Source organism: Erithacus rubecula (genome assembly GCF_903797595.1).
Source record: "Erithacus rubecula genome assembly, chromosome: 3".
Classification (NCBI taxonomy): domain Eukaryota; kingdom Metazoa; phylum Chordata; class Aves; order Passeriformes; family Muscicapidae; genus Erithacus; species Erithacus rubecula.
The window spans coordinates 9,263,134-9,288,654 of record NC_136689.1 but is presented as its reverse complement, the minus strand read 5'-3'; the positions used below and the strand labels follow the sequence as shown (position 1 = coordinate 9,288,654).

At 39.8% G+C, this 25,521-nt stretch overlaps 1 protein-coding gene across 1 annotated transcript in view; it reads left to right on the top strand.

Annotated features, from left to right (window-relative positions):
* The first annotated feature begins 17,784 nt into the window (after nucleotides 1-17,784).
* VIPR2 (vasoactive intestinal peptide receptor 2) overlaps nucleotides 17,785-25,521 on the top strand; it is a 43,320-nt gene continuing 35,583 nt past the window's right edge. Inside the window, exons 1-2 of the mRNA XM_079301531.1 lie at nucleotides 17,785-18,083; nucleotides 21,357-21,459. Coding sequence (XP_079157657.1) covers nucleotides 18,033-18,083; nucleotides 21,357-21,459 — 154 coding nt within the window. The 5' untranslated portion in view covers nucleotides 17,785-18,032. The remainder of the gene's footprint in view (nucleotides 18,084-21,356; nucleotides 21,460-25,521) is intronic.

Below are 25,521 nucleotides of genomic sequence, written 5' to 3'. Positions count from 1 at the left end.
TGAAGGCTTCCTGCAGGAGGTGGCATTCCCTCCCCAGAAGGTGACATACCTGGGGCATGCTGGCTGGCCTGGCCTGAAGCCTAGGATGCTGAAGTTCTCTCAATGTGGTACCTCAAAAAAGTGGAGACCACAGGGGAAGTTCCCCTCTTGCAGCAGCCTGTAGAGGCAGACAGTCCATGGAGGTACAGTGTAATTCAGTGGAATTGTTATGGATTTGGATTTGGATTGTTCGATTTGTCCAAATAATCAAACAACAAAATTAAATTCAGCAACAATTTATTAATAGCAGCAATTGTATATAAATGAAAACAATCAAATATATTAGTTACATATATTTGAGTAGATAAAAAATTTGGCAGTGAGTCATTTAGTATAATTGAAGTTCAAAGTTTGAATAAAGCACAAGCAAAACTGACCAGGGGATACCCTGACCTTCCTCCCACACTGTACCAAATCAATCATGCTAAAAATCTCTTTCATGTATGGTTTGCTAAGACATATGAATACAGAATGTTCTGGAAAGCTCCTCCTCATTTCTATTCCCAAAATCTTCATCACTATGTTGTGTTGTGCATGCTCCACCACTGGGGGGGGGGGGGGGGTCTGTCCTCCTTCAGGGGTCTTGTTTCTGAAGAAGGCTGTGTGACCTTGCAGGTAGCACCAGCACACTAAGCTTAGGGTTATATAATTAAGTATATGCTCCCACAACAGGCCTTATTCCAGTGTCCAAGGCCTGGAACCATCCCAATTTGGCCCAATTCAAGGTCAAAAGTTTGATTTCTAGTACTATTATCAGACCTATATCCTTACTGTTCTTTACTCCCATTGAACATCTGGAGGAAAATTCTATCAGCTTTGTTTAACCATTTCCTTTATCCTTTTTGCTTTACAACAATTAAGTACAATTTTTCTATTGGATATAAAGCAACAATTTTGCTAATATAGTTACAATTTAATTAGCACAAATCATATTTATAACAGAATTGACAGAGGCTGAGCTCGCCCTGGCTTCCCTCTCTCCCACAAAAGTCTGGCTGGTCACCTCCAAGGCAGGAGCTGCATTGCTGTGCCAGGAGGGCAGGGCACAGGTAGAGCAGTGGGGGTGAGGGGGTGACCACTGGAATGTCCTTGCAGGGTGATAGTGAAAAATGTGACATTCTGGAAGCTTCTGCCTGAAATTCAATGCAGATTTCATTGGGACTGGCTGAAGCACTCTCACCAAAGGATTTCAAAATTGCAGTTTGTAGGTTGCTGGGAAGTACCACAGGAACTCCTACACAATTAGGCTGCAGGCATTTTGGCTTGAACACAAAATTAGGTAGTCACCCTTTGATCTTCATCTCCAGGTCCCTAAAAAGGGGTAATAATGTTCCACCTCATCTGGGTGCTGTGAAAATTAATCCATTCCATTTGTGAAGCATCCAAATACTCTGACACTGAGCACAGCAGAACAGCCATCGAGAAAATTGACAAATCTCTGTTCTAAGGAGGGTTTGGACAGCATGAATTAAGTAAGATGTCTGAGGTCACAGACTGAATAAAATAAAAGAAATTATTCTATCTACATGAACTGAATGAGGGATAGATAACTAGGAGGAAAATGCCATCCTGTAATGAAGGTCTGAATTGCAATGCACACACCCAGAAGGTCAACACAAAGTTACAGGCAACCTTTAATCTTCCCTTCAGAAACTTTTGAATCCTTGGCTTTCCAGCTTTAGTGCTTGGGAAATGCATTTCAGACACATTTTGTTTTCATTCTTTTCCATGAGCCAGGTTACCTGGTTGAATTGCAACTGCCAAGATGCAATGTAGTCTTTATTCTTCTCCAAAGAAGCATAGCAGGTCATTGGAGAAAAAAGGGAAGAAATCAATCTCAAAAAAATCCATATCTGGTTATCAATATAATGATTCTACTAAACCCAAAATATTTCCTATGTGAGTATTTATATTCAAAATCATATGAAGAATACAAGCATAGTAAAATATAGAAAACTGGATGTAATAGTTAATAATTTACTATTTTTCTTTATTTTATTGTTATTTTACTAATTTTTCCTTTTTTGTGTGCGTCTCACCTTCTCTATGAAAACAGGAATATCAGCTGAGCTCTGAAAGCAAACATATACAGATTTTAAGTCATTACCATTGCCAGTATGTAGGATCATATAACTAAGGCTTAAAATAAAGCTAAACCTGAGGATGTATTCTTAGAACAGTATAAATAAATTTTATCAGTTAAAAAAGCTATATCTAGAATAGTAGCTTTGTTAAATTCCATTTTTTCTTTGTTTACAGTTGACTTTTATGTGTAGTATCATATAACAAGGAGAGTTTTTTGCACTCAAGTACAACCCCCAAAAAGCCAGACTATCCTATTAGAGCAGAAAGATAGACACTAGGTTGCCAGAAATGTTATGAAAAAGGCTGAATCAAAAAGGGAAGAATTCCATCAGTTTATCCATCCCCAGAGAAGAACATAGTAGTAGTTCTGGCCTTGCTATGTAGAAGGGAATTCATGGAATACAGAAATGTTAGAAATATTCTAACCATGGGAAAAATGTCACTGGGAACTTTACCCTATTAGGCACTGATGAATGCATTCCTCCCTCAATATTTTTCTTCCATGTGAGTTCCCTTCACCAATGCTCTCATTTAAAGTTAAACACACATCCTTAAAATGCTGTTCTCTTTCATTGGTCCAGCACTTACTTTTTTTTTTCCTGGTTGATCCTATTTAGATTTTAAGATTCTAGGAGCTTATATATGTCTGGAACAAAAGTTTTGTACTTTGGAAAATTCTGTGGTCAGTTTTGGTGGCAAGTTTTTAAGTAATTGAATCGAATGTGTTAGATATTTCTGGAAAACCTCAGCCCTTCCTTTATGATTTTCTTTGCTAGATAACACAAGCTACAATAGAATTTCTTCTCTCACTAGTACATGGGGTTTTATGAGGTTTCAGCTAAGAGGTATATCCCTTTATTATAATATAAGCAGACTGTAAAAAAAAAACTGACTGAAAAGTTTAGTAGAATAGTGACTTATTGTACATCAGAAGTGACCACCTGGGATCAAAGGCAGTGAAACTGGAGTTATTCAGAACAGAAAGCATTTTCTCTCATACTAATAAAATGTTCTGGGTTTTAATGGCTCTTTATGTTTTGTTGCTTAACTTCAGAAGACCGTTTGGAAAATATTTGGCTACACATCTGAAAAAAAGGTACTAAGAGATGACATCCTGCTTTTTCAAAATAATGATTAGGCAAAACAAAGTAAGAGTTGATATTTATTGAGGTTTTTTTTAAGTGAACTGGTAAAAAAGCCCTAACAATACCCCTCCAACACTCCTCTCCTCAAATTCTACTTTTTTACAAATGATAGGCAGCACATACATGCCAACAGTGTCATCACAAGGCTTATAGCCTTAGAAAACCAGATACAATTTTTGCAGACCAGCTTAAAGACAGGGCTTCAAATTTGCAAAGTATGTCCAACAAACCCCTTGATCTTAAATTTTACTATGACTTCATAAGACATGAGAAGTTTTCTTTTTAAGAGGCTGAGACCTCAGCTGACATACGCATTACAGTCTATAAATAAACAGACATTTGTCTCCATGCCCAGTGAATAAAAATTATAGCAAAGAAATTTTTATAAAAATATGAGTCTAAAATGAAAATTTCAGAGTAATGCTACAGAAATTGAAACCTTGAAAACAATTTTTATTATTATTTTGAGGTTAGCTGTTGTGAAACTGAAATAACCTCAATCAAAATAATGTTGACAACATTTTAAAAAGTGGGTGCCATCTTTTTAATCCAGTTATTTTAATATAGCTGGTTTTAATATTTTTATGCATTTAGGGACAGGAATTGGCAGGAGATATTTTACTAACTGGGAAGGAAAGTGAAGGATATTTTATATACCAAGTTTATTCACGTGTGTGCTTGTGCATATACTATGGAGTATAGAAGTCAAAGGCAGTTCATGAGAAATGCTAAAACCTAATTTTGGGAACTGCTAAAAGAAATTTTACTTTTAGTTTAATTAGCAATTAAAACATGAAAAAAAACCAAACAGAATAATTTGTATTTTCTGCGATCCTGGTATTTTTTGAAATGCAATAAATTAATTGGCTCAAACTTCCCTCAGTATTTTGAGAAGATGCTGCAATTTAATCTCAAGGAAATTTTAAGAAGACAGTCTCTTGATTTTCCAAGGGAAGACCCATGTTGCCTTCAGTCTCAGGAAATTAAAATTCAGCCCCCAGCCCACAGGCTGAGTTCAGGAAATCCATCTCTGAGGCACATTTGATATGTTTGCAATACTCATTCTATTATTTAAAGCTGGTGTGTGCAGATCAGGTAGAAAGACATGAAAGCCATCCAGTGTCCAATATTTGGTCCCATAATCAAGCATCATTACTAAAGCCTTCTAACAGAACATCTGGGCTAATTCACTACATCTGGAATGAGGAACTGGACACAAAAACCTGTGCTAACATTCAGGAATGTATCTAATTTTCTTTGGCCTGACACCAAATTATATGTTTTGAAACCTCAATTTTCTGTTTGGAAATGAAACTAGCTTATAGCTGCTTTATCTGATTTGTTTGCAATTCAATAGGAAGGATTTGGAGATTAGATTTATCTCTCAGAGAAAGTTATTACAGAGGAATGAAGCAGTTTGAAACAAAAATAATAAACAAGGATATGTATTCATCTCACCAATACTGACCTTGCAGGAAATTATTTTTTTCTTTATATTTCTCTTTCTTGGCAACTTCAAATAATACTCTTTTTTTATTTTTTTTTTTCTTAGTGAAATACATTTTTAAGTCTAAATATTTGGATGTAATTAAACAGTTTGAGCATTTGTATTGGGACAATCCAGCTTTGTGGTGTTAAAGCTGGTTAGTCTTCCCCCAGCAGCACATTTTTAGGATGGGATCATAAAATCTTAGCCAAAGTCTTGGAAATTAGAACCTTCCAGAAAAATGGCAACTCTTCTTCTCAGTGTGGTAGTTTGCAAGTACCAAGATTGAGCTCAGAATTTTCTGAAAAACATTTTTCTTTTGTCCATTAGCAATAGATTTTGGGGCTTTTGGGATTGTTTCCATTTAAAACTTTCCTTTTAGGCATTCTTTGGCCAACATTTTTAAAACTTAGGTTCTGCCATATTTTTCTCAATTCTGAGAAAACAAAATATTCACTGTGAGAGATCTGGATAGTCTTTAGAAATAGGACAGTCAAAGCCAGCCATACTGTCACTGTATCCATATATGTCTCATGAGATTCAAGGAAGTAAACAGTCTTTTCTGTGTGCACAGAGTTTTTACCAAGTCTTAAAAAAAGACTATAAAAAGTCTGTGAAAAAGTACCCCATGCTCCCAAGCCAACATGGAAGCAATTGATTCCTTCTATCCAGTTACTCACCCAGCACTGTAGAAAATTATGTGCTCCCAAATTACTAATTGGTGTTGCTTGAATCAGTTTCTTCCCTGTCATTGATAAAAATATCAACAAGAAGCTCTTCCAGGATGTTCACTGACTGTCCAAAATCACCAATGACATTCATATGAGGACAGCTCCCTTCAGGAAGTTTTCCAGTGTCTGCAAAGGTCATTGTCCTCTGTGTGCTCTACAGCTGAGTTGTGAGGGAGCCTTTTCCTCCCAAGCATGTTTTTACTGTAGCATTATGCCTGAGAGCATCATCCTTTTCTTCCTCATGGTCCTTTGAAAAAACAGATATTGATTTTCCTTTAGAGAGGTGTATTGTCTCTTTTTGTACATTCTGGCTACTTTTTGTTCCACCTTTATAATGCTCAGCCTGTGTAAGGAGTTGTGTTAAACAGACATTCCTTGCATTTGCTTGGCTAAGGAAAACATTATATACCCCAGGAATATTTGTTCTGCCAAGAGCTAATAAAGACCATCCTGGAAGATCTTTCAGTTCAGCCTCTGACACAGGCCATCCATGCTGCAGTAATATGCTGCTAATGCAAATTTTTGGAGGAGAGTAGAGAAATACAGTGGGTCATTCCAGATATGCTGCAATTCTTTGGAGCTCAAATTGTTAATATTATTTTAAACTTCTAGGATGAGGGGACTCAAAGACTGTATGAGGTATATTGTACCTGATTAATTTATGGAATAAGTGGTGTAAAAGTAAATGTATATGCCAAATAAAATATCAATCAAATAGATCTTTCAGTGCTTGCTGGTTTGGGAACACAGTGTACAACAGACTTGGCTGATACATATTTCTAGATGATGCTTCTGCCCTTTAATAAACTCTTTAGAGGCTGGTATGATTTCAATTTTCCATTTCCTTACAATTAAGTGGACACCAAAAGCACTTAAGTAAACTTAAGATGACAAATATATTATCATAAAAATATTGATAATTTTACCTTTCACCAAGAAATAACTGTGCACTCTAAACTAGTATTTACTAATGTGTGTACAGTTACTCGATGTGTATGAAAATCAAAAGAGCAAACTAAAACTAAAACTAGTGTGGAAAAAAACAAAACTGGAAGACAGTTTTGATGCTGCCTTTCCTTTTCCTTTTGTTTCTTTATCTATTAGTTTATTCTTACATATTTTGGGTAGAGATGAAGAAGAGTAAAATAAACAGGGATTATTAGCCTCATTTATTCATCTTCCAGGGAGTAACTTCTAATCCCTAATTCTGTGCAGACACAGGTTATTGAGGATGATTCTGAAGAAGGAATCTGCCCTCTTCCTGTTAATTACCTGGAAAACAACTAGCAGAAATTAATTTGCTTCTTAAAACCACTGAGCATAAGAGGTAATATAATCAGGACTCCATACACCATACTCCAACACATTGTCTCTGACATCAGCAAACAGCAAATATGTACAGAAGAGTGTTAAAATGGGACAAAGTTGGCCTTTGATGAGTATTCTCCCAGAATCCAGTGATCTGCATTGAAAGTGTTTCCTAAATCACTGGTAGTACTTTTGTACTTAGCCCTCCGTGGGCTTTTCTTCCACTAATTTGTTCCATTTCTATCCTATATAAAGTTTTAGTAACCAGCATCCTCTTGACAGGTCTAAACTTCATTTGTGTGTGAAAAGGTAACTTGTTAGTTTAATTTCATATCCTAACTAATCTTTGTATTGAGAGTATCAGTGAACTTTCATTATTCATCTTAAGGGCACTCATACCTGACCCCTGGTATCTCATTTAAAAGTTTGTATCATATTATCTCACAGCCTTCTGCACCAAAGATGGAAGTGAAACATCACACACTATTAGCAGCTCAGTTAGCAGCTCAGTTCTTTCACTTGAAAATTCATCTAAGATCCTTTGGGAATATTGCCAGATCTTGTAGTTACTGTTCTTCTTGTCTCTTTATTCCATAAAATTCTACCAAAATCTTGACTAAAGACAAATTTTCCTGAAACATCACTTGTGTTCTGCCATAGTGGGCTCTCTATACTCACTCCTTCACTGTGTTCACAGGTGGAATTAATCAATTTGGGGTTTTTTTCTAAGGCTTATCTTTTTTAAAATGTTTATGCTTGATCCTCTATTTGCTAAACTGATGCTCCAGTAGGCTTCTGATGCTTCTGATGTGTTTCAGAAAGACTTTATCAGTGCTGGTGCCATTTTGAAGTTCATCTCCTGTCCTGTTCTGCTTTTTCATGTGTATTATAAGGAGTTTTATGTTTTTTCTGGTTTTCCTCTTTTGGGCATATTTTCAGCTTTTGAAGGTTCTTGCATCTAATAACCTTCCCTACCTTTCTGTTTAGCCATGATGGATTTCTTTTACTCTTTCTAAAATGGGTCCTGTTGGCCTGAATTCCCATATGGTATCTTTGAAGAACCTCTGCTGCTTGCCAGGGCTTTACCCTTTGAATATCTGTTTAACTGAGCTTCCTCTCCTGTATGTAATTCTTGTTTTTGAAAAAAAGAGGTGTGGCACTCTTGTTTAGGTATCTTCTACCACATTTGAAATTTACACCAATATTAGGCCTTACACAGAGACATCTCGGGGCATCACACTCCATAGAAAGTGACAGACTGTTGAGCATCATTCTCTAGACCTTTATTTATTTATAGATCATGAACATTTATTGGATTGGATCATTCCCTGATCAACTGTGCATTTCTTCAACTTTGTATTACCTCTGTGAATATGATTTTTCCCTTATGCATCATTTCTGCAGTGTCACATCTGCATCTTTCTTCTCTTCTGCATTAACATAATCAATGCACTCAGCCCTTGGCAGAATGGCAAGCCCTTCATATTTCAGAGTATCTACAAGAGAATAGAAAAACATAACATTAATTTTCAGAAACACATAATTCAGAAATAACTGAAAGGCTCTTAGTTCAAATTCAGCTAGGTAAATGACCTCTATACAATATATTCAAAATGAAGTAGTACTGAAGTTGCTGTGGTTACTGCAGTCAAAATCACAGCCCCTGGCTATGCTAAAATCCATACACTGGCAAACACTGCACTCCCAAGGTAAGTTATCATCAGGGCTTGATGATGGAGAGTTGGAAAATTACCTTAAGAAGGTGTTGGAGGAGAAAAAGAGAGAAATTGTTACCAATGTTATCTAATGTCCAGCCAGTACAAGGCAGATAGACAGCAGTGCAGAAAGGCCACCTGACAATAAACATTGAGATAATCAAACACAACAAAAATTGACAACATTAGTAGATGACACTTTGAGTCTGCAGTCTGTAATTCATCACCATTCTACAGCTAAAACACAAACCAGCAGCACAGGGTGATGACTATCAGTGAAGAGACACAACTTACAGAGACTTACACAGAGTGAGAGTTTGGGGCTGTTTCAGTAGTAGAGGAGTATCAAGTACAATTAACATGTAAATTTAGTACTCTATGAAAGCTGGTATCAGCATTTGACCTGACAGCCTTTCATGTCATCCTGTGCCACTGTGGACTGAGATACTCAGAGTGAGCAGATGCAGTCAGTTCAAGCATAATGTAATTTGAAGCTCATTTACCACAGAGCAGTCCCTGCAATCAAAGCTCTGTGATGAAAGCTGTTTTTCAAATAAAAAGTATCAACATTAAAGGTTTGTTACCAATTGACACATGCAAATGCATTAAGAAAAAAGCAGGGGAAAATGCACTTTTTAGCAAGGGAAAGCATGCACTGTGTGTGTTCTTGATACACTCTATTTGTACAGAATGTCAACATCTCAATCCTGCTTAAAAAGAAATAAGAGTAAACCTTAAAATCGTGCAGACAAATGCTCATAATAAACTTCTAGGACATTCTGAGCTTGTTCCTTTGTTTTGTGTTCTTGTCTTATTTTAACTGCTTTGTGCCCTGTGCCATCTCTAACAAGTGTGGAAGGAATATGTAAAATACCACCAAATCTGGAAAATTAGCACATTATATCCACTCCAGTCATTTTGCTCCAGTGTAAATCACTGCATAAAGTACAAGATAATAAAGACTGAGGGCCAGAGTTATTTCCATAGCATGACCTTAATATTAAATCCTGTGACTGGTGAGTCAGTTTCTGTCTGGTGTTTTGACATTTGCCTCTCACTAATCATTCTGCACAATTCCATTAAAAACAGTATATATTAAAGCAGGGAAATTACTTCTAGAATCAGTTTCTCAGTCCTAAACAGCGTTGCAACTAGGGAAAAGTTCTACTGGCATTTCAACTCTGGGGACTGAGTTAGCTAATTCCTGGCATTTTTAGTGCACATCACTCCTCAGTACATGAGATGCCCCACACTACAGCTGATGTAGGATATTTTAAAAAGGAAGGGTCTGTGCCATCATTCCTCTGGTGATCATAAGCCCAGCCAGATATGTGCTCACCTCAAAAAGAGTGGTGTGATTTATAGAAATTTTAGATTTGAATAGAGTTTACATGGTTTCACAGCCAAATGCTTGATTTGGTTCCCAGCTGAAGCCAACGGGACTGGTGCCACTGATCTCAAGGTGAACAGGGCTGGGCCACAAATGAAGGATTAAGGCAGTACTCAAGTTTCTCTTGAGGGTTCCATGGCTCCAGTCTGAGCTTTCTCATTACCCAGCACCACTGCACCAATGTAAGGACTCTCAACACTCCCTAGGACCAGAGCTAAAGAGATTTCAGAATTACATTCTCAGGGTTTAATCAGCACTTGTTAAAGAATGATTGAGGAAAGATGGGGCAAGATCTGCTCCACGGATTCCCATTTTCCAGGAAAATGAAAGCATCTAGGACCTACCAGCACTTTATTTCATCTGTTCAAAGTTATTAATACCTATATTCTGTGTAAATCCACAGCAATAAATGCACTTTTCCAGAAAGTGGGAAATGTAGGCATCCAGGGTTATGTGAACCTGAGAGATCTGAGCACACATCTCCTGGCTGTCCACTCCACCAGGCTCTCTGCTCAATGACATCCCCTGTGTCCCCCTGAAGCCACCATGGGCCACCCTGCCACCATGGCTCTGGCTCTCATTCTCTTTCCAGCTCTTCCTAACAACTTTCAAACCAGGATCTGTCAATCCCAGAGCTCATCTCAATCCAGGACACAGTACCAAATATGTAATCTAGAGGACAGAGCACAGCTCTGCTCTTAATACTGCACTTCCCAGAGAGACCCCTGCTCACCTGAATGTCCATCTGTCTTCACCCACTAATGCTGGCTGCCCACAGCACAACTGCCCTGCCTTCTCCTGCCCCTCTGCTGTTTTCTGTTTAACTTGGGATCTGAACTGGGGGGTACTGATTCTGTCTATGGAACATTCCTGTGGATTACAAGACCTTGTTTTGCCAATATCTGTTTATTTACCCTCCTGTTATATAGGAAAATTCTTCATAAAATCATCAGTAATCCTCTCCTTATCAGTGTCATTCAGATCACATTACACTGGACAATTAGGCTTCACTTACAGTGCTGTTACTTTGCTACCTGATTATTTTTTTCTCTTAATGGAGACAGTAATTTTAGAGTGTTTAAAGGTTTGATTACATCAATGATGACATTTTTGCTTTCATATCTCCTGGGTAGGCTTGAGCTAAGCAACAGAAACCAAGCCTCATATTGATAACTACACCAAAATCTCATCTCTCCTCTTTCTAAAATTGTTGCTCTATTTATATCCATTAGGCTCATGGTTAGTCAAAGTTTTTGACAGAATGATGTTCTTAATTTCAAAGGCATTTCAGTCTTCTTCTTGAAGTGTCAAAAAAACCTGCCATGGTGTAAACAATGTTCTATCCTAAAGATACAGAAACTTGAAAATTGAAACAACCTCAAAGTGCAAACTTACTCTGACTAAAAATTCACAATATGTTTACTTGGATCTACTTCAAAATTCAAAATAATGCAAAACTAGCACTTAATCTTTTAACTACATAAAAACAGTTCTCCCCCCACTCCCTTTGCCAAGATGAGTGATGGCTGGGATTTTTTATCTCTTTTTTCAATTATCCTTTAATACAAATCTAAATGTTTTACTTTCCCCTGTTTCTGGAGGAGAGGCCAATACAGGTTTCCTGATAAAAACACTCCCAGATTACCAAAAAAAGAGGATCCAGATGCAATTTTTGCAAATTTGCCTAAAATCTGCTCTGTTCCAAGAAAAGTTTCCATTGAACAAAAAAAACCTCCATAAAGTAGAGCCTAATAGTGACTTCTCTTTCCCCTCTAGCAAAATTAATAGTTGTTTTGAAAAGCCCCAAATGGAAATATTTATCCAAAAGCTAAATATTTGTATTTCTTGCAAAAATAGTCAGATTTTTGATGAAAAATAGAATTTCCTGCAAAGGTGTGTGCACTGTATAGATAATCACCATTTCTGTGTAAACAGAAAAAAAATTCCAACAATTGATTTTCCATAGAACAGTGATTTTGACAGAAAAGTTGGAGGACTATTTATGACAAAGTAGGATAGGGGCTTGGAAAAGACCTATAGAAAATCACAGTCTATTGTTTGTGCACAGAGGCACAGTACAAAATCCTTTCAACAGGCTGATCATGTTCTGTCTTGAAAAAAAAAAAAAGCCTTCACTGTTGAAATATTTGTCCAGAACAGCCACCTGGATATGAATCTGCACATTTACTCTCACCTAGAATAATCCACCCATTTTTCTGCCAAATTTCCTTTAGTCTACATAGTTCCTTTCCTGATGACATATTTCATCTCAGTTTACATTTCCACAGGCAATTGAACCAAACATTCTCTAAAATCCTTAGGTCTTCATTAATATGTTCTTTATCTGCTGAATTCATCTTCCTTGACTGCAGATTGCTAAATTCACCTGCAGTGCTCCAGATAAGACCCAACCAGACCTCTGTGTGTTACCTGGCCTCATTTATTGCTTTTTAACTCTACAACAAATCTCTGTCCCATGTGTCCTGAGATCACATTTATTTTTCACAGCCATGTCACATTAATACTTGTGTTTGCCACACACTGACTTGCACACACAGGACTTCCTGCTATTGCCCTTTTAGCTTATGGTGGTAAAATTTGTTTGCTGTTTTTAGCACATGATGTTTCATCTTGCTTTATTAAATTTCCAGCAACTTTTTAGGACTTCTTTTTCAGGTGATCCAGTTTTGTAGGATTACCTGGATACTGCTTAGTACTGACAGCACCTTGAGTCAGCAGCAAATTTTGTTTTGTCAAAAATGAAAAAAATTACTGGAAGGAATAAAACAGGACCCCAGCCTGATCTCTGAGGAACTTTACTGCTATTTCCTTTTCTCCTCCTGTTTATACATCAGCATTATTAGTCAGGCTTATTTAATGACATTTTAACCAAATAGATGTTTCATTAAGATCTAGCAATTCAACTAGCAATTTCTATGGCAGCATACAAACACATTACTGACAGCTACCTAAAACAAATCTGACTTTTCTTTGTATAGAAAGACATTTTCTTATTGTTCTCAGTAAAATGCCATCTCATACTAGTACTAACTTCCTTTGATAAACACTACTTATATATTATTTTTTTTTCTTATTGTCTTCCCTTCTGCACTTACTCTTGTCTATTCTTCTAAATAAATGCCACTTTATCAGTTAATTTTTTTCTTTGTTTTTATGTTTTGTCTTTAGAGTTTTTTGGGAAGATCTACACTTTATTTAAATTGTAAAGAAAAAAAAATTAAACATCCTAACTAACCATTACAAAACTCCTAAAACTAAATGGGAGTATTTTTTCCTCATTGTATCAGAAACAAGAGATTTTATGGTTTTGTGTCCAGTAAACTCCCCCCCCAAAAAAGCACTGACCAAATCTGGAGCTTTGAAACAAATTAGAATTAAAATTACATTAGCCAAGTGCTTTCCATTATGCCAAATACCCAACTTAGTTATTTTAAATTTAACCTATAAATTTAAAAGATCAAATTCTACTTTTGTAACTGAATGCCTATTAGTTTAATGAGTATAATAAGGATCTGAGTATAATGGAAATCAGAAAAATTGGATACCCTGGCCAAGAAATTGAAAGAGTTCATTATACTAAAGGGATCTCTCTCACTCTTTCGAAATTACATGAAAGTCTTCTAAATTTGAAAGAGAGAAAGAACAAAATTGCATACTTTACACTAAGTATTGTAGGCTGCATTCTGTGTCTTCAGTGAAAAATGTCCCATCCCTTCTGACTGAGAATTTCACAGTTACAGACACCACTTTAAACAAGCTATTCAGCAGTCCTGAACTTAACAAAGAAGACAGAAAAGTGTCTTTGTTTTCACTGAATTTCCTTTGTATTTGTGATCTGCAGAAACGTCTTTGTGTAGCCAAGCTACTTGACATTACAGAAAGACAGGTCTGGAGGGTTCCTCATGTCCCTGCAGCTGTCTGGGGGTCTCTGCCCTGGGGTGGAGCTGGTGGAGCTGATATTGGCAAACTGCCACTGACAGGCCACTTGCCAAAAAGGGTTTGTGGGGCAGTTTGAGCCTCACCCCTGGAAGATGCATCCTCAGTTACATCCTACAGCTCCTTTTCCTGCCCAGACTCAGAGGGCACTGTTGGGGATGCTCAGAGGGAGGAGAATGAAAAAGCCAAGGTGACACACTTGAGGACAGCCTTTCCTTAGGAAACTCTCTCTGTCTGGTGTTGCTTCTCTGTCTAGAAAACAACACAGGGTTCAAGAGATCATGGGGAGGGACATAATATGATTGATAATGGTGACAAGAGGTTAGAACTTCTGGACATCATCTGTCTCTTCAGACAAAACACAGAGAACCTCAATTTCATTTTCTGTTTTTTATTGAGAGAAGCTGAATTTCATCTTCTCCTCTTACTGCAGTACAATATTTGATGCAGGAGGGTTGGACAGTGGCATCACTGTGCTACCTCAAAGGATGGTGCTGCAGCCACATGCCCCCTGGAGCATGCCCAAGGTCTGAAATGCCATTGTCATGAGCAGAGCAAATACTGTTTGCCTCACTCAGGCCAGGAATTTTCTTTGTTGTATTCTATCTGATCACTGAGAGAGGCTTAGTAAGACCAAGTGTGTTAACAGTAACTGATACTAAAATTTTTCAGAACTTTATTTTTTTCCAGTATAAAAGATCCAAATGTACATACATTAGTCACAATCTTTTTTTTCCTGGAAACCCTTTTGAAAATCTATTTCCAAGTCTGATGGAATCTTTCCTTAAATAGGGCTGCAGGGAAAAAAAATAACCCACAAAAAAAAAAAAAACAAAAAAAAAAAAAACAAAAAAAAAAAAAAAAAACCCACAAAAAAAACCCCAACAAAAACAAAGCAAAAAGCAAACAACCTAACAAAATTCAGGATGACAGCAGAGTGCCTTTGGGAGATTTAGGAATATCTGATGAAGACCTAGTGTCTTTGTGAAGACCTAGAAAGAACACTCCTTTGGCAATGAGACTCAACACAGCATTCCACATAAACTCTCTGGTCTGCAAAGCAGGGCTCAAAACACATGGAACAGCTTGGGCAGCTCAAGAGACAGCCACTCCAGCAGGAGGGATTGGCTCAGCATGGCTTGTACACACATGCTTTGAGGAAAGCCCTTCAAAACTTTTCATGAAGTTTAGGTATTTCTGGTATGTTATGCATCATGTGAGGAATAATTGATAGATGAATGAGCAAAAAACTCCTATCAAACAATGAAAGCAATGGATTTATAGTATAAAAGCAAGATTTGTGGGCAAAATACAAATTTTCAAAGCATCTCGAACTTCATCAACAATTTAAGTAAGAATTGAGGTCCAAGGGGATTGGTGTCAGTACTTCAGGATGGAAAGTCTAAATCAGCCAATTACTGCCAGCACTGTTTTAGAGGATTCCAAACAGACAGGTGCCAGGCAGCAAGAATTGCTACTTAAAGCTCTACTGGCATGCACCTTTCCTCAGCAGGCAGACTCTCACTGGAACTGGAACTGAAGAAAAGCTTTTGGGTTCTGAATGTGTTGTGAGAGCAGAGGACTTGCTGTACCTTGGCACTGCCTTCCACCATGTCCATTGCCTGACTGAACTTTCTATTTCCACTTTTACTGCCCTCTGAGGAACACCCAGGCTCAGCTGATCCAAAATAATATTTATTTCTGTCAAAATGTATTTTTTTCTCTACCACCTCTATTGTGATGGATTTTTATGACTCCATTCTCTCTGTGTGTTTGCAGTTCTGTGCCTCATGGATACCTCCATAAAATTTTTCCTTTTAATTTGACAGTCCCTTCTTTGAAATGTCATTAAATCAACTCTGTCCAAATTTATATGACTTCTTTGTTCTTTCATAAACTAATCTGTTCTTTGCTGATTAAGAGTATCAGTCTCATCTGCATTTACCTCTATATATCAACAGCTGTTCTAGTTTCATTCTTGTTCTTTATTTCCCTTCTACATTCTACATGCTGTAACAGAGCACTGAACTGTGATATATCTAAGTAAAAACAGCTTGAACCATGATTTCTGGACTTCATCCATCAAGAATTCGTTTTCTTCTTAGGAAAAAAAGCACTTAGCTACATAAAAACAAAAATATTAGTATTTGATGCATCTCCTTCATCTGTTCTGTCATGTCAAAGAGTCACTAGGAGCAGCAACAGAGGAAAGGGCTGAGAAATAGCTGAGATATTTCTTTTCACCTAAAAATGCTGATTCATTAAAAACAAAACATCACCAAAATCTGACTGTATACAATCTTCTGACAGAACAGATGCAAGTTTCAAAACTTCTTTGCTAATTCTAGGATATGTGGACTACTAATACTTGAGATACTAGTTTCTGTCATTCCACAGAAGGAATAATGAAGACAGCTCCCAAGACTGTTTCTACACAGAACGCTAACAGTAATTTGTTAATTGGTTTCCCAGGCTACTCAGCTTCATCAGCCTAATGAATCATTTGCTCGAAGAATTAAACACTGGGGTTTGGTGTCTGGCAGCTCTTGTGTCCTGCCCAGCTGGGGCACAGCCTGGCTGGTGCTCCTGTTCACAGGGACTGCCCTGGGGTTTACTGCTGACGAACCTGATGAGCCTTGGCACGGATTAATTCCACTCATGAGAACAACTGCTCTCTTAGTGGGATGTCAGTCACCACAAAGGGCAAAAAAGGACTTCTAAAGACAGAAGACAGGAGGGATTTTCCAAAGCCTTGCAGTAATGATAAAATATCAGATTCTCGTGAATGGTAAAAGAAATGGTTTTGAGATTGTTATTTTGGAAAGACTGATAGCCCTTAAGAAATTGTGAGGAGCACATCCAGACTGCCTGTGTCAACCAAGAGCCCAAAGAGGAATTCTGGACCCTGGTCTCAGGAATCAGCAGGGTTGCACTGTGAAATTCTCCATGTCTTGGAATTTTGACCTAAGAGCTTGCCTGGGAATCTCAGAGCCAATGGCATAACCAGTCTCTTCTGCAAACTGGTGTCAGGAGTAGGTGTAACCTGGCCTTTAAGTCCACCTGTCTCATACAGATCAAAGTCAATCCAAAGAGGTACTCTTTTCTGCTATAATGAGAATACTTTCATTGCCTGACAATATGTCATCCTACAAGTCTTTATACATAAATGTTTCCCTCTGCTCTCAGCATGCAGGTCATAATGCTGTTTATTAGTTTGTAGTATTTCTTTTTTACGATATCAAAGATGTTATAATCAGGTACTTCTTCTTAATATATGAAAATAATTTTTGAATACACCTTAAAAATTAAAATTCTCTTTAGCTTTTCTCATAGAAGTGTCCTTGTTTTGATTGTACCTGGTTATTCTGGGGGGCTGTTTAGGAGAGTTTTCTAACATGTCACATAACTGCCTACTTTCTATGCCTTGGGAGGCAAAACCCAGATCCATGCCTGATGTACACTGCAACATGGAGTTGCCTTAAACTCTTAGTTCTCTATTGAAACCTCAAAAAACAAAAACAGTTGTGGGGAAGAAACAGTAATAGAGCTGTGGCTCTGCAGAGTGGCAAGACTGACCCTGCCAGGGATCACTTCACTCACCCCTCAGTGTTTTTGGTGCGTGCCTGGCTTGAGGGGACTGTGCTCGATGATCGTCCTGGTGTCACCGGCAAAGGGCACCCAGCGCGGGCCCGGCGCGCTGCGGGACGGGCACGCAGCTCCCGGGGTGTGCCACGGCAAGGGGGGCTCTGCGGCTCCCGGGAGGGGCAGCGAGGGGGGAGCGGCGCCCAGTGCCCGCAGCAGCCCGGGGGAACCTGCGGCCATGGGCGGGGGGCGTCCCGTCAGGGCAGCGCTCGCACCTCTCAGCGAGAGGGAGGAGGAGAAAAGGAAGACGAGGAGAGGGGCTGGGGAGGCACGGGCGGGCGGGCAGGAGCCGGGGGCTAGAGGAGGAGCTCGGCGCAGAGCGGCGGTGGGGCCGGCAGCGGAGGCGGCGGAGCGGGGCAGGTGCGGGAGCGGCCGGCGGGGGCGGGGGAGCCGGCAGCGGCCCCGGAGCAGCCGGCAGCGGCCCCGGGCTCCCTATGGTGCCGGGCGGGACCCGCAGCGCGCTCCCCGCCTTCGAACGGGGCCCGCGGAGCGGCGCGGGGCAGCGCAGCCCGGCGGGGCCGACACTCGGCGGGCATGAGCGCCCTGCCCTTCCTCCTGCTCTCGCTCTGCTGGAGCCTGCGGCCGGTAAGTCTGCGGAGCACAGCCCGCCCGAGCGAGCGCTCGCTCCGCGCCGGACCGCGGGCGGGGAGAGCCCACGGCTCTTTCCTGAGAGCCCCGCGGAGCGCTCCGGGCTGTTCCGCAGCCCCGCGGGCCGGGGCAGGAGCGGCAGGTGCGGAGGCTCCGGGACAGCCCAGCCTCCCTGCAGCGCTGCCCTCCGGCTGTTCCCGGGTGGAGAACGCCGGGGAGGAGGCGCGCAGCCCCCGCCGGGACCCCCGGGCGCTCCCCCTGCGCTCCTGCCGCATCCCCGGGACAGTTCCGCATCCCCGGGACGGCTCCCCATCCCCGGGACGGCTCCCCATCCCCGGGACAGTTCCGCATCCCCGAGACAGTTCCGCATCCCCTGGACGGCTCCCCATCCCCGGGACGGCTCCCCATCCCCGAGACAGTTCCGCATCCCCTGGACAGTTCCGCATCCCCGGGACGGCTCCCCATCCCCGGGACGACTCCCCATCCCCGGGACGGCTCCCCATCCCCGAGACAGTTCCGCATCCCCTGGACAGTTCCGCATCCCCGGGACAGTTCCGCATCCCCGGGACGGCTCCCCATCCCCTGGACGGCTCCCCATCCCCTGGACGGCTCCCCATCCCCGGGACAGTTCCGCATCCCCGGGACGGCTCCCCATCCCCTGGACGGCTCCCCATCCCCGGGACCGTTCCCCATCCCCGGGACAGTTCCGCATCCCCGGGACGGCTCCCCATCCCCGGGACAGTTCCCCATCCCCGGGACAGTTCCCCATCCCCGGGACAGTTCCCCATCCCCGGCACAGTTCCGCATCCCGGGCACTCTCCCATCCGCGCGGAGCCGCCACTCGATCCCCGCAGTTTTCCCGGTGGACACGGCTGGTTAGCCCAGAGTTTTCACGGAGCGCTGCCCGGGAGCCGTCCAGGGGCCGTCATCGTGGGGGGAAAAGCCCCACATCCACAACTGCTCTGTAATATGTTCAGGTTGCGATGTACAGGGTATGCAGAATACTGAAGTCTTCTTTAGGATGCCTGCATTTATCATCTTTATATTTTCAAGTGTTTCTTGAGTAGTTTGTAAAAGTCACTTTGATTGATGGAAATATGATACACAAAAAAAAAAAAAAGATTTAAAAGCCTTTTTAAATTTTTGTTACTGTACAAGTACAGTACCAAAAGTCGGGGAACCATACTGAAGGTGAGTGTAAGCTGCTTGTCACAGGAGATGTTTATCTGTCAGACTGCTGGTCTAGATGTTTTAGAAAATGTTAAGCTGCTTAAAACGTAGAGAGGCTCCTGAGCTGGATTTCCAACTCAGTGTGCACCTTTACACGAGGTTCTGTATTCATTGGTGACAAAGGATAGCCTACTGTTAGTTAAGCAGAGGGAAAGATGGGTGAGCACAAATCCTAAAAAGTGGTGAATGACCCCAAAATCCTGGATGTGTTTTGGGAGTTGGTCAGAGTCATAAAGTCTGGAATCAAAATCTCTTCAGCTTTGTGAAGTCCATCTGAATGAACTGGATGTGTTAGAACAAAGTATGGTACAGTTTAGCATGTAGCCCAGCTGTGAAAAGTAATATGCTGCCTTTGGGTAGGAACAAATGTATGTTTTAAAATTAAGCTTTACTATTAATCACTGATATTTCTAAGGTACCAGAAAGAGAAGTTGTTTATTCATCAGGCTTCTTCATTGCAGTAGCTAGTTTGACTTGTCCTTCATTTAGTTAACATTTTTAGTTACTGAACCTTGCTTTCCAAGACCCATTAATTTTAATACTTCTTGATGAGTAGGAAATCCACTGTCAGTTACTGAATATTTGTACTTGGAGATGAAAAATAGCCAAGAATATGTTCTGTGAAAGGAAAGTGCTATTAAAAACATTATGTATACATGATACTTTTATTTTACATGGCTGCTCTCTGCAAAATGGATTATAAATACCAAAATGTAGGTATTTTCAGTATAATGCTGAACTTTAAATTATAAGTTCGAGAAATCCTAGTTTATGTTAAATACGTGTCTTGAAAGAAAAAGAATTCTGCACTTGAAACATGTAATTTCAACATAAAGAAAAGACATGGAAAAGGAAGTCAGGTTCTTATGTTGTCGGTGGTGAAATGAAACATTTGGAGAAGGAACAGATTTTTGTGAGTTTTCATAACAGCCCCTGCTGTTATGCTTCTGAATCTTGCACTGTATTTTTAAAAGCTGTGTAAGTGGTTTGTCCACAAAGAGACTGCAGCATCACCAAGGTCTCACTCCTAACTCTGGATCTGAAGTTCTGGGCCCAGAATCACAACTTAATTAGTTATTATAATTTTTTTAAATTGCTGTGTCATGTATCCGAGATCATTACAAGATTCTGTTATTAAATGTCCCCTAAAAGATGTGAAAGAAAAGACAGAAACTTGGAGACCACATTTTTCTTGTCAATTACAAGTGTGAGGTGTGAGAATGTCTGAAGTACTGCATACTCCCATTTTATTTAGTTAAGATGGATTTAATTTGAGCTAATCACTGTCCCATCAGCTCCACTGATGTTTCCAGCTTTTCCATTTCCACTTCCTGCAGTAATTTCTACTGTGCAGTTTCTTACAGACTCTGTAAGAACCTGTGTTTCTCTGTGAGACTCTGACTGACTCTGAATTCAGCTGAGCTCAGTACAACTTTCCAGGGTCTCTCAGTACTGCTACATTCCTGTCCTTCCCCATGGACTTTTCTGGAAACCAAAGAACTGAGGGCAGGGCTTTGAACCATTAAAGTCATTAGTGCTTTAGTTTTTAAGTAGCGGGGGTTATTTCTTGTGTAGCATTTGCTTGAATCAAATAATCATGCTCTGGGACCTTCAGGAGATAAAATATACGTGATGAATTTACCATGTCAAAGAGGATGAAATTTAACCAATTTTCATGTTCTGTGATTTGTGTTAAACTTTCCCTAAATTACTACAGAAGGGAAGAAAAGCCCTTTCCTGGTTCAGTTCCAGCTCAGAGTTTTTCTGGAGAAAAAGATCTGATGGCACAATATTGAGGAATGCACTAGAAAGCTAAATTAATGCTACAGGAAGAAGCCTGTAGATTATTTCAACATTTTGTTCTGAAAAGTCAATGTGTGAGAAGCTAAACTTGGCATCAAGTGTGAAAAATGCCTAGCATGTGCTTGGGTGAAACCTGTGCCACTTAAAGTTGTGACTTTCGTTATTGGTAGTTGCATTCTTCATTGAAACATTGTAATTCTTGTTTCAAGACATAACCCGTTTGTTAATTTGACACAGGTGAATGGTGTCCATCCAGAATGCAGATTTCAGCTGGAGATTCACAAGGAGGAAACCAGGTGCATGGAACTTCTAAAGAATGCAAAACCAGTGGACTACAAAGGTAAAGAAAGTTGTAATGTAAAGATAACTGGAGTGTTGAAGATTTTTCTCTCTTTACCTTCTTTATTGATGTGATTGCAGTTTCCATAGTTATCTGGACTGTGCTTGGGATTTTATGGTTTTTAGAATTTATGCAATTTTGCATTAAATGTACAGCTGCAGCAAGCATGTGGTGGGAGAGGTGTGCAGGTGCTGAGAGTGCCCTGGCTGGGAGCAAACACATTCTCATGTGCTGAGATGTTGTTGTATTTTCTGGCTGGCAGAGCAGCTGCAGGCTGGTGATGACAGGACCAGCAGAAAGAGCAAATCTGAGGGAGAGCTCAAAGCCTTGGATTCAAGGATCTCTCCCTTGCTGTGGTTGAGAGTAAAGTACTAGTGGCTGGGAGGATCTCTGGATTTCCCAAGTGGACAATGTTTCAGACTGAAGATGAGATTCACACCCTGAGGACCATGGAGTGGTGCAAAGGGAAAACCAGATAGTCATGTTACACCAAAAACCCCAAATCCCTCTGTTACTTCATTGTTTTCCTTTTCTTTCTGCACAGAAGGATGTCGCTGGCTATATAGCTAGTGGTACAGCAAACTGTAATTTAATGTAAGGAAGGAAGAAGAATAATAGATGTAGGGGGCTTTGTTAGGTTTTTGGGTTTGGGGGTTTTTTGGTTTGGGTTTTTTGTTGGGTGTTCAGGGTTTAGATTTTATTAGATTTCCTTCCCACATCTTCATGTGAGGAGAAGAAAAAGTTTATGGAAAAATGACATTTTTCTTGTAAGTTGAAGCTGCTGGTAAAGCCATTTGTTCAGCAAGTGGAATAAAAAGGGGACAGATAAATTCAAATTGTCAATACATGGTTTATTTGGGCTTTTTGTGCTCATTTTGTTTTGAATGCACTCTGAAGATGTTTATGGAACCTCAGAGACCTGCCATCTGCAGTGCTCTTTGGGCATAAACATGAGTCTCAACTTATGACACTTTTTCCACCTCTCCTCAATTTAAATGTGTAACTCTCTCAGTGAATATTCTAACACTAATTTGTATAAAATAAAAAAATTCAAAGGATCATCAACAGTTTGTATTTTATTATAATTTCTCTGTTTTATTAATCAAGATCAGTAATTTCAAAAATGCAAAGTCTTATTGGAATAATTAATCTGGAATAAATAATAAAGCCATAAGGTCAATGGCTTTTATTTATATATGAGTGGTGAAGAGAGATGGCTGTTACATAAATAATACTAATGTGAAGCCAGATGGAAAAATAATTAGTAGCCCAGCTTAATAAATTAAATAATGAACCAATAAACTCACTGTTAGCTGTTACATGGCTTTGAAAGTCAAGCTTTCCTCAAGATACACTTTTTGTGATCCAGATGCTGGACTGCTCCAAGGGAACCTTTGTGATTCCAGTTTTATTTCGGGTTCCTTAGGGGAAGAAAGAAGTTTGCTGTCAGTATTTTCTTCCCAGACTTTTCACTGGAATAGGGGTGCCTCCTGAAGGCAAACTGCTGTGAAAGAAAACTCATGTCTTGGAAGGTCACAGGATGTCTGATGGTGTTGATTCAACCCTGCAGACAGTGCCAAAACAGCAGTGAAAGGATTTAGACATTTTATTGAATGCCCGTCTGAAACTAAAGGAATATGTCATTTTGTTGGAGACTGGAATAAACCCCTGTGGTGATGAAAGCTGCATGGTTAATATCACAGGAGAATTTGTTCTGTGCTTCCTGTTACAGATACCCTCACCAAGAACCTCCAGAGAGTAGCCTATGTTAAATATATGCATTTACATTTATAAAAATAGACATTCTCTGGGTGTCTTTATTTTCCTAGTAAGCTCTCTGTAATTATACAAAGAATTAAGGACTATTTTGAACAGTAATACTCTGACTACTGACAAAGAAGAATTACTAATGAAAATTGACAAGCTGGAACTAGTCCAAGTTGTAGCTCCACGTGTAACTTGTAGTAGATTTGAAACATAATTCTTTACAATAAATTTCCAGATGCTATTCCACGTTTTCCTGCATGGGAAAGATGGTTATACTTCTTGTTTTACTTCTCTAGCTTTAGAATTTGCTACCTGACGTACAAAAGCTGTTAATGAAATCCTGTGAAGGTACTGTCTTTAATTTGGAAAAAAGGATTCCCTGAGATTATTCACTAAGGCTTAGACCTCCATTATCAAAATCAGTGGGAACATTTTCATTAATTTATTGAGCACCTGAGAAACCTTCACACCTCCATGTCACATGCTCCAGAACTTGGCTGGCATGCACAGCCTCTGAATTTTGGAGGATCCAAATTGTATGGGACAAGTAGTTTATTCTTTGAACTAAATTTCAATTATCTGTTGCATATCTTATCTAATCTTTTCAGCTCCCAGTTATGGAGACAAAAAGGAAGCATTTAAAAGCTGTTGGAATTTCTTTGACATAATAAAATGATCTTAGACCTGAGCTGCCTTAAGACATGGGCTGAAGAATTTTGCTGAATATTTTTTACATTGCACCTAAAATCACTATGAAGGCTATGAATCACTTGTTAACTTCAAGGCTTAATAAAGCAGTAGTGTGTTTGACAAAGAAACCCTTTATAAAGACAGTGCAAGTATCCTCTGAACTATGCTAAGGATATGCTAAAACCAAAGGACCCAAATTCTGCTCGTTTGCCAATATCAAACTGTGAGGCACCCAGACCTCTTGCTTTGCACCCTGTGGGAGATTTTCAGGCATTTTTGCTTTTCCATTAGTGGACAGCATTACACTCCATTTAGGGAAGAAGTCACTCTCCAAAGACCTGTGGCAGTGCTTTCCTCTCTGCAGTGCTCTTTAGAACATCTGGTTGTTCATTTTATGCAGACTGCATTAGCTTCCATCCACATTTGTTGTCTTCTTTCCTGCTATAATTTGGCCCCTGAGGTATGGATGCACCTTAGCTGGAAGCCTAGGAGAGGTTCTTCTGCCTTTGTGCACATCTCTTTATTTTTGAAGGGCAGATTAATTGCATTTTAACTAGCTTATAATCGCTGCAGATTTTCAGGTCTATATGGGAAAAACTAATTTGTTTTTTATCTGCTACCCATGGCTCATCTTACAGAAAAATGCAAAGCTCCCAAGAAAAGTGACTGAAAAGATGTAAGAATTGTCCTTCTGCAAATTTCTGCTTTTTTGCAGTATTTAGAATATTTCCTTATAAAGTAACTGACTCATTTCTCTTCCCCTTCAAATGAAAAATGAAATTTTATGGTCAAAAATATTAAAACTCAGGAGATTTTTAACAGGGTTCTACAACTATAAGTTCTAAAAAAATATTTCATTATGAAAAGAATGAAGTTTAGGGATTTTTGATTCATCTTGGGCTAAGTGACTGCACAGTTAAATGTGTCTTTTCAGAATTTGATTTCCAAAATATGTTTTTGTGAGACCCACATGCCAGACAACTTCTTAAATTTTTGATATGGCATTTTAGCTTTGAGGAAGGGATGTTGATGAAATGAAAAATGGCTTTGGGAAGAATCTCAGAAACCTCTCAAAGAGAAGCTTTATAATGCAGCCTGTAATAGGAAATTAAAAGAGACAAGACGTGAAAATAATGCTCGCAGTTATTCATAAGTTTAAAGCAAGAGGGACCAATATTGCTGTGTAATCCAATCTCCTGAATTGCACTGTTAATAGAATTTTCCTCAGTGATTCCAGCACTGAGCTCTTGGTCCTGTGGATGAAACAGAGCTGCTCAGAACAGTGAGGTGAACATTCAAACGTTAGACCTGCAGCAAGTTGTCCAGAAGCTAAATTTATCTGACTAGCTTGCCTGTTAAGGTTGGTTTTCCAGGAAGAAAGGTGCATAATTTGCATTTACACCCCCCTCCACACCTTTGTGTATAATACACACACCTCTCTCATAACCACACCATGACCACTCCACCCTCCACTTTAGTAAATACAAGACTGACACAAAGCTAAATGAGGCTTTTCTTTTACTGCATGAAAAGGAATCTCCTCAAGGTTCCCCCTTTCTTAGGTCTCCCTGTCTCATCAAGGTCTTGCATCAGGTTTTGTTTCGT